The sequence below is a fragment of the Lytechinus variegatus genome, chromosome 14 (assembly GCF_018143015.1).
Source record: "Lytechinus variegatus isolate NC3 chromosome 14, Lvar_3.0, whole genome shotgun sequence".
In the NCBI taxonomy this organism is placed as follows: Eukaryota; Metazoa; Echinodermata; class Echinoidea; order Temnopleuroida; family Toxopneustidae; genus Lytechinus; species Lytechinus variegatus.
This window is the reverse complement of record NC_054753.1, coordinates 2,936,114-2,946,323: the sequence shown is the minus strand read 5'-3', so window position 1 is coordinate 2,946,323 and position 10,210 is coordinate 2,936,114. Positions and strand designations below refer to the sequence as shown.

General features: G+C 38.6%; 1 protein-coding gene across 1 annotated transcript in view; it reads right to left on the bottom strand.

Moving 5' to 3' along the window:
- Window positions 1-4,737: 4,737 nt before the first annotated feature.
- The window catches only part of LOC121427204 (ribosome biogenesis protein BMS1 homolog), a 40,446-nt gene continuing 34,973 nt past the window's right edge, over window positions 4,738-10,210 (bottom strand). The window contains exons 22-24 of the mRNA XM_041623478.1: window positions 9,489-9,665; window positions 8,714-8,812; window positions 4,738-5,201 (exon numbers count right to left, since the gene is read on the bottom strand). Coding sequence (XP_041479412.1) covers window positions 5,103-5,201; window positions 8,714-8,812; window positions 9,489-9,665 — 375 coding nt within the window. The 3' untranslated portion in view covers window positions 4,738-5,102. The remainder of the gene's footprint in view (window positions 5,202-8,713; window positions 8,813-9,488; window positions 9,666-10,210) is intronic.

The following is a 10,210-nucleotide window of genomic DNA, read 5'->3' as shown; positions in this document are numbered from 1 at the left end:
AGAAAGAAAGAAAGAAAGAAAGAAAGAGAGAAAGAAAGAAGGAAAGAAACTTTCCCTAATTGAAAGTTCATAGTTGAAACTGCTGGTTTTTTTTTAAACAATCCCGTAGGAGCGCCGGCACTGCGTAGGCGGGGCAATTTACCAAAATTTTGATACGATCCCAAAAGAACTTTGACAGTAGGACCCTCCCTGCCAAATAAACAAAGGCAGCACAATGTCAAATCTATAGATCGAGAAAGGCAACTCCCACATCGACGTTTGTCAAATTATTCATTCAGCCTGTATGTAGGACCCCTATAGCAAAAATGTTCAGTAATTGAATCACCCCTGAAGACGGACAGTCAACCTGCCCGAAACATCGAGTTTTCTATCCTGCCCCTGTTTTTCAAATCAACTCACCGACTCGTCCAGCCATGCAGTCTTCTCTCATCTACACAAGCCTCTCTCACGGTTTCACCTCTCCAACTCAACCAGCCTCATAACCAAGCCTCTCATCCTTGGTTCATGCTTTAATATCGTCCCGTCTCGATTTTGGTAACTCCCTTTTGTTTAATCTACCCCAGAATCAGTTAGTCAAGGTTCAGAAACTTCAAAATGCTGCCGCTCGCATCGTTTCTCTATCCACCAGGCGCACTCACATTACTCCTATTTTAAGATCCTTACATTGGCTCCCTGTAAAACAGCGTATTATGTTCAAGATTTTGTTGTTAACTTTCCATTGTGTTCATGGCTCATCTCCCCAGTACATCATTTCACTGATCAAAAGTTATACCCCTTCAAGATCCTTACGGTCCTCCTTTTCCAATTCTCTTGTTACCCCCAAAGTTTCCGAAACCTGGGGGAAAAGATCATTTGTTTACTCATCATCTAAGTTATGGGATAGCCTCCCTGAAAACATCAAACAGTGCTTGACATCTGAAATTTTAAAACTTAAAAAAAATCTTAAAACATTTCTCTTCAATTCTTCTTAATTTCTTTTATAATTTCCTAAAAAGCACCTTGAGCACTCTACAGAGTTGATTTGGCGCGATATAAGTCAAATTATTATTATTATCATTATCCTGCCTAAATGTACTACTGAAGCTGTCCACTCCTGGGGACCGTTGATTAAAACTTTTGCCATAAACAAAAACTCTGGCAAACAAAATTACGCCATTGAAGATTACACATTAATAAACTCTGGCAAAAAATATTGCCAGTTTTGTATGGCAAAAGTTCTATGCAACAGACCCCTGGTTCAGTCCTTGGACTACACTCGTGGGCTCATAGTTAAAGAAAACTACACTTTCTCGCCTCTCTATTTCATTTCTACCTATATCAACTCGCACAGGCGGGGTAGCAGGGGGACGGAGGGGGAAGGGGTCCCGTCCCCCCTTAATTTTTGGTTGATAACTTTTTTTCTTTTGCTTTTCAAAAAATTTGGGTTAACCTTTTTTTTTGCTTGTCAATTTTTTAACTGTGTCCATCCCAACATTTCAGGTGGACCCCCCCTTATTTTTTTGGCTTCCGCCGTCAATTTCCACTTGGTCTTTCCAAGACATTCACTCTTCTGTGTTCATACCACCATGCAAATGTTCAAATAACATTGTAATTGTTCTTCTCATTGATATTTTTTGTAACTCTGTATTCTCTATGTATTGGAAATGCCAAATAAAATATTGAGAAGAAAAAAGATAATCTCTTTCATTTTTTAATTTCTTGAATTCTTACTTATATATTCATCAATTTCTTCTCTCTCTTTTTTTTTGGGGGGGAGGCACTCTAATCTGACACCTTGGGCCTGTTGTATAAAACTTTTCTCATAAAAACAAAACTCTGGCAAATAAACAAAAATTGTGACAAGAAACACATTGAAAAAATGCCTGATTTTTTTCTTCTTCTATGCAACATGCCCCTGTGGAAAATCACATAGAAATAAATAAGCCCAGGAAAATAAAAAAATAGCCCTGGCAAATTCACTTTCACCACAATGCTAAAGCTCCTCTAATCAGAAGTGGAGTATATTCAGCCAGTACAGTAGGTTGGGAAAAGTAACCCCCCTCCACCTAAAAAAAAATGGGGGGGGGGGCTGCCTGACACTGGCCTTAATTGACAAGGCAGGGTTCCCAGTTTTTCAAGAAAACAAAATTCCCTGATTTTTCCCTGATGAAGTTTAAAAATTTCCTGATAATTATGTAAACCAATACCCAGTTTCGCATGTTCTCTAAGTTGATGCAGTGAATTACATGCATTTTCAGTATATAAACATGTATGTAAAACTAATTAGTACCGTCATAACCAGTCATTCGATGGATGTTGTTTTGATATGCAACAAAATATAACACAGAGTCTGACTGACTACCGTGCTTTCAACTTTTGGGCCGATCAAATTTCCCTCGATTTTTCCCTGATTTGAGGTATTTTTTTTATCTAATTCCCTGATTTTTCCCTGACTGGAAAAAAAAAGAATATTCCCTAATTTCCCTGATGGGCTGGAATCCCTGCAAACATGGACTCCAAATTGTGAATATGGACTCTTTGATGATCTGTATGAAGCTCTTCCCACAAGAAAATAAAAATCATTGTAGCATACATCTCCTTTGGCGCATACATTCGTAATTCCGAAGGTTCGGTTATTCCGAAGGTTCGTTATTCCGAAGGTTCGTAATTCCAAAGGTTCGTTAGTACGAAAACGAAATGAGGTTCGTAATTCCGAAGGTTCATTAGTCCGAAAAGGAAATGAACAACGAACCTTATTTCGTTTTCGGACCAATGAACCTTCGGAACATCAAACCTAATTTCGTTTTCGGATTATCGAACCTTCGGAATAACGCCACAAATGTTCGGATTAACGAACCCTTTTCCGTTTTCGTATTAATGGACATCCAGGTATAGGCAATTTACGTGTTTCGGAATTACGAACCTTCGGAAATTAGGAAGTGTAACCCTCCAGAGGAAACCACAACTACATGAATATCTCAAATATTCTAGCACACTTACCACAATAATTAAAAAGAGAAAGTTGAAAATACATGTTAAAGCCCGATAGGTCAGGCTTTTTATTACAGATTTGAGATTTTTTCTTTTCGTTCATATAAATTACTTTGTCGATTTCTAGAATCTTAAATTGTAACATTTTGTGAAACCATGAAACATAGGCTAGACTAGAGAATGATTATATGGTAATGTCTAGGGATCAATATTATTACTGAAAAGAACTTGGGGTAATAAAAACAAAATAAAGAATTCAGATTCGACTTTGAATGCAAATTTGGTTGTCCTGACAATATAAGACTCTTTCCATAGATGAATGGTAACAAATCAAGATGATAAAGACTAAAAGAGTGATGTAGAACCAAGAATGATCAAAACTAAAAGGCCTCGGACTGAATTCAAATGCATATTTGAATGTTTGTTGGACATTAAAAAAATAGCAAAAAATTTGGACACCTGAAATATGAAAATACACTTTCCAAACCTCTAAAACTCCGGGGGGGGGGGGGGGGGGGCACTTCCATTGACGAGTGGATACCATGCACGACCATGGGGTCTCGAAAAGCACCCTAAACACATATTTTCCATATTCTGAAAATGCACCCCTTAACAAGTATTGGCATGTGAAACCCTACCCTTAACAAGTATTGGAAACAAAACGATACTCTTTGCAAGTATTCCCTAAACAAGTACAGCAATATTTTATTGTTATGTCAAGGGCCCGTCGGTCGTCAGTTTTACCTTTATACATCATTAATTTTGGTTTAGTATAAGGCCCCACCTTCCACACCTCGCGAAAATTAGACTCTAAACCGGCTCTAAACACGTAGTGTTGGGGGCAAAAAGGACATCCTTTATAAAACATTTTAATTTTGTTTTATCATCCCCGCAAATTTGACCCTAAACACGTAGCTTTCCTAACGAAATAGATACCCTTTTTTCATTATTTTTGTGTTTTTGACACCCTTATCACGTTACGTACGTAACGTGTCCTATCTTGAAAAAGACATCCCTTTTACGTTTTTTTTTTTTGGTCGCGCATGGTATCCACTCGTCAATGTAAGTGGCCCCCTGGCTAAAAATACATTTGGTAAGCATTACCATGCTCAATGTGAAGAATTCAAGCTCATCACATGTATATTTCTTTCTGCCAACTCGATTTGCAAAACAGTAAAAATAAGAATATATGAACAAGCTTCTATTATGCAGAGAACTAATAGGCTTCTTATTTAGGCTCGAAGTCTGTTTAAGCTCCCATGCATCTGATGGAGTTCCTCAGTTCCGGCCACTGATGACTTCAGGCTCTTTCCATTCATCTTTTCTAGTAGCCTACAGACCCCTTCTTTGGCTGTCTGCTGCCCTTCTTTCATTGTTGTGCAATATCCACCATTCAAGCTTTCACATCCTTATTTCATTCCATTCAATTGTTCCTCCTGAATACACCTGGAAGTTCTTTCCACACAATCGTTTCAATTCACCAGCAGTCTGTAGAATTCTGATATCTGTAAACCATTCATCATCACTTGATTCTTTTTTTTTTTTATCAATTTGTCCTAGGAGCCTATAGACCAGCTATCTTCTGCCCTTGGTCCATATATGTTTAATATCCACGATTAAAGCTGTCCAATTCATATTTCATAAAATTCCATTGTTTTTCGGAATCCACATGCAAGTTCTATCCACTTAAAGATAAATGCCAGTTGTGGTAACGATTTCAAAATGAGTTAGTATAGAATCCAATGAAATGACCACCAAAGTGTCTGTTTGTATAAATAAAAAATATGTGCCAAAGGATTCTAGAAGAAATTGTGTAATTGCTGAGAAATTAGCAAATAAGCATGGGATTTGGGTCAAGTGTCGCGCCAACATTCAATGCAATAATAACACTCTGTCCCACGTGCGCTTATCTGTGTTGGTGATCTTCAGTGTGAACATTTTTCAGCGTAGATTTCAGGATTTCACAAAGTTCAGTTTATGTAACTGTACCAGATCTAGATCCATGATATAGTGTACAATTAGGTCTGGTTTCACTGACTTTCTCGTGAAATCAGTGTTTACTGCAACCACTTTCATTGATCTTTAATCCTTTCCATTCACCAGCAGTCTATAGGAATCTTATGTTATTCCATTCATCTTTTATTCTTTTTCTTCATCTGTCCTAGTAACCTATACACCTCTTGCTTGGCCTTCTTCTGTCTTTCTTCTCTCTGCGCTTCCAGGACCGCCATCTGCAATAAAATTGATAATCAATTATAATAATAATACTAATAATATAGGATTTGTATACCACACGTACCCACCTTGCTAAGTGCTCAAGGCACTCCTATTACCCCGGCTAAGCTAGTCTACCGATCCTGGTGCGCACAGCTTTTTGAGGAATTACTTCCTGCCGGTACCCATTTACCTCACCTGGGTCGAGTGCAGCACAGTGTGGATAAATTTCTTGCTGAAGGAAAACATGCGATGGCTAGGATTCGAACCCACGACCCTCTGTTTGACAGGCGAGAGTCAGAACCACTAGACCACGACGTGCCCAATCTTTCAATTATGAGGAAAGAAGAATGTAATGTTCGCTCTTTTGAGCCAAGCGGACATCCTTGCGTTTCTAGCCGTCTTGCTGCGATACCCAAATGCAGCATTCCATTTGTTAATGTAGGTTAACATGCATCAAAATATTCAGTAGTGATGATACTGCTAACCCTAAACAAGCTCATATAAAATCGCACACTGGATATGAGGTGATGTGAGCTAAAGTGAGGTAGGTAAATCAAGAAGTAACACAGAACTAAAGATCTGCCTAAGCTGCTTGCTCTTGTTCATTGTTGCTTATCCTTGCTCACATTTTCTCACTGACACTCCTCTTTGCCCAAGTGGACTTTGGTTACATTCAGCCACGGATGTTTGAAAACCTTTCAAACATCAAGGCCCTGTCTTACAAAGAGTTGCGATTGATCCGATCAACCACAACTATGGACGGCCAGTAACGTCAACATCTACAATGCAAATCTGTTCAAAATATTTTTCTAGATATGATGTATATTTATGCATTCATCATTCTCTTGCTCATTCAGTGTGATTCTCTTTGTTTACTAAGGAGATTAAACAAATTTCCTGTAAAAAAATTATGGTATGGATGGATTTCCATACAGTTGAGACTGATTGGATCAATCGTATCTCTTTGTAAGACAGTGGCGCAGATCTAGAAACATGGCCTCTGCGTTAGCCTGCATTGTATCAGCTCATTTCAGAGTGCTGAGTTGTGTTTACCTTCAGGCAACATGCAGCTTAACGCAAAGTCAAAATGCAAAGGTGAGGACTAAGCTTTATGCAACACATTATTGACATTTCAAATCCCCTTGGTCTGGTCACAGATGGTCTCATTCTAACAAACATTTATTAATAAACTACTTGGACTACTATAAAGTTGGTTGAACTGTCATTTGGTCTAACCATCACTTGGTCAATATTCTCTTGGTCTAAGTCTCATTTAGTCTAACAATCAAATTATCTACTCTTCACTTTGTCTACTTTCATTTTTGCCCTTTGTCAAATGACAATTTGATTCACAACAGCCCATCCTGCCAGTGCCCCCCCTCCCTCTTTGAGAGGGATTATCAAACTTTGTAAAGTAAATATGCCGTTCTGACACAAGTGTACCCCCCCCCCATTTTTTTGCTCATCAAATTTTTTTCGTGGACGAAATAACCTAAAATTTGGGTTGAAAACCTTTTTTTTTCTTCTTTGCTTGTCCGATTTTCCTTGGGAAAATGAAAACGTGCCTTCCCATTTAAACAAGTGGAATGCCTCTGGCCGTCTCACCTGCACCACGCGGTTCAATATAGCAGCAGTGCTGACTTTGAATACTACTCTAATTCGCACAAGATGTTCAGTGATACATGGTTACTCTTATGTCCACTTTTTATGAACTAGACCAATAAACTTACAGAGATATGATGGTTATTCAACAAAAAACCCCAACATGGCCAAAGTTCAATGACCTTACATGACCTGTGACCTTGATCATGTGACCTGAAACTCGCACAGGATGTTCAGTGATACTTGATTACTCTTATGTACAAATTTCATGAATCAGATCCATAAACTTTCAAAGTTATGATGGTAATTCAACAGATACACCCAGTTCGGCCAAAGTTCATTGACCTTTGACCTTGGTCATGTGACCTGAAATGCGCACAGGATGTTCAGAGATACTTGATTACTATAATATCCAAGCTTAATGAACTAGACCAATAAACTTTCAAAGTTATGATGGTAATTCAACAGATACCCCAATTCGGCCAAAGTTCATTGACCCTAAATGACCTTTGACCTTAATCATGAGACCTGAAACTTGCACAAAATGTTCAGTGATGCTTGATTACTATTATGTCCAAGTTTCATGAATCAGATCCATAAACTTTCAAAGTTATGATGGGAATTCAACAGATATCCGCAATTCGGCCAAAGTTCATTGACCCTAAATGACCTTTGACCTTGGACATGTGACGTGAAACTCATGCAGGATGTTCAGCTATACTTGATTAACCTTATGTCCAAGTTTCATGAACTAGGTCCATATATTTTCTAAGTTATGATGACATTTCAAAAACTTAACCTCAGGTTAAGATTTCGATGTTGATCCCTCCAACATGGTCTAAGTTCATTGACCCTAAATGACCTTTGACCTTGGTCATGTGACATGAAACTCTAATAGGATGTTCAGTAATACTTGAATAATCTTATGGCCAAGTTTTATTAACTAGGTCCATATACTTTCTAAGTTATGATGTCATTTCAAAAACTTAACCTCAGGTTAAGATTTGATGTTGACGCCGCCGCCGTCGCCGTCGGAAAAGCGGCGCCTATAGTCTCACTCTGCTTCGCAGGTGAGACAAAAATCCTGGGGTGTTATTCTGGAACACTGTCATAACTTTTGTCATAAATTTTGTCATTTCTCTCCGAGATGTGACACCGCTATGATTGTCATAAATCAGTAATCTGAACATTGTCTTTTCCCTGTAATATCTCTCAAAGTTCCCGCCCATCTTTTCAGAAGCAAACAAATCAAAATCATCATTCGTTCCCAGTGGGAGCCCTTCTAGCCAATAGAAAGGCCCCGCAACAGGTAGGGCGTATCCCAACACAGTTGTGGGCATTGCGCAATACGCGAATATTGATGCGCTTAATTACAAAGAGAGACAGGAAGCTGTGAAGGATTTTAGAGGAGAATTAGAAAAATAAGGAAAACAGAGAAAAAAAGGAGGAATTAATAGGTAGGGCCTTGCTAATTGTAGCATGACAAAATAATTTTGAAAACTGTCATGGATGATGAGTGAAACTAATACCACAATCTAATCTAAAATATTCAGTCGGCAGGGTATCGGGATATTTGGTACTAAAAGATGTGACAAAATTTATGACTGCTACCCCCTGTCATAACTTTTGTCATCTTTTGCTTGAATGAAAGGATTACACGCATTTAATGCCGTGTATTTTGGGTGCGCATTAAGCAGAAGAGACCAAATTTATGACAATTTTTGTGACAAAAGTTATGACATCCACTAGAATACTGATTTTGTCATATCTCTGAGGAAAGATAAAATATGGAGAAAAGACAATGTTCAGAATACCGCCCCTGGATCTGCCCCTGAGTACATGTTAAACCAAATGGAAATCATGCAAAATGCTATCATGGGCTAGGGGGCAATGAGACAATATGTCTGATCAAGAAACAGCATACCTTTTTCTTATGTGATTTAACTCTTGTTGCCATGACTTTTCGTTCTTTCCGCTCTCTTTCTTTGTAGAGTGTGCTTAGTTCGTGCATCAATGCAGCAACCTTTATCAAAGAAACATAGACATGATCATCAATACAATTAATAATGCACATACTACTACTGCTACTGCTACTGCTACTACTACTACTACTGCTACTGCTACTGCTACTGCTACTACTACTACTACTACTACTACTACTACTACTACTACTACTACTACTACTACTACTACTACTACTACTACTACTACTACTACTACTGCTGCTACTACTACTACTACTACTGCTACTTCTACTACTACTGCTACTACTACTACAACTGCTACAACTACTAATATTACGACGACTATTACTTTGACTTCTACGGCTACAAATACTACTACCATTACTACTGCGGCAGCTGCCATTACAACCAAAACGACACTATCCACAAATCATTTGTAAATAATCTGACAAAATTGAGAAAGTTCACAATTTATGTCCACCAATCCTTGGCCTGGTTTCAGTAAGTTACCCAAATTTACACTGATTTTAATACAGCCTATTTTTAGGTATTCATTTGGCCATACTTTGGGCCACCATGAACTATTCATGTCTAATTTGCTGTATGGAGGTTTCTCATCATGCTCTACCAAAATATGGTCATGAAAATTCTTTAAATGCGCTAAAGGGAAACTGAAGACATAATTTTTTGATACTCTAAAGCTCACATTTCCGTTTTAGAATGTTTGTAACATACCTTCCTCTCCTGTGGTTCTCTGACGACGGCTCTCAGAGCACCCAAGGTCGGACCCTTCTTTGCTATCGTCTGTGTCTTCTGTCCCTTGTTCCTGCTCTTCTCCCTGAACGGAAGTTCCTTCTGCAGACTTCTTGGAACAACCAGAGGGTTGAACCTTCGAGGCTTCCTCTCAACTTTCTGTTTTTGAGATGAACAAGTAGGAAGCATGGTTTAACAAATCTAAGATATCGTTCTCATGCAAACTCATGAAATTCAAGCTGTTTTATGCTTGGCTTGGGATTCAGCGAGATCCATCAGACCTTCGTCCAACCGATAATAGGAAGTTTTTCAGTGGTTTCACCAAGGGTCTCTGCTTTCCTCCTTGATTTTAAGTCCTTCCTGGGTACTGCTTCTGACCAATAGAGGTCGAAATTCTAACCTTTGGGCTAACAACAAACGAGCCTTCCACCCCCCCCCCCGAAAAAAAGTAGTTTTACTAATGGTTTCTGCTTTGAAATTCTTCTGGGAAACTCCTTTGGACCAATAAAGGACAAAATCATCAAATTTTCCTCTAAACTTTTTGACGTACAATAAGCAAACCCCATTCCCCTCCCCCAAATAAAAGTTTCATAAAGGGTTCTGCGTTCCTCCTCAGATTTAAATTCTTCCAGGAAACTCCTTCAGACCAATTATAGACGGTAAATTTTCCTCGAAAACATTTTTTCCTTACAATGAGTGAGCCC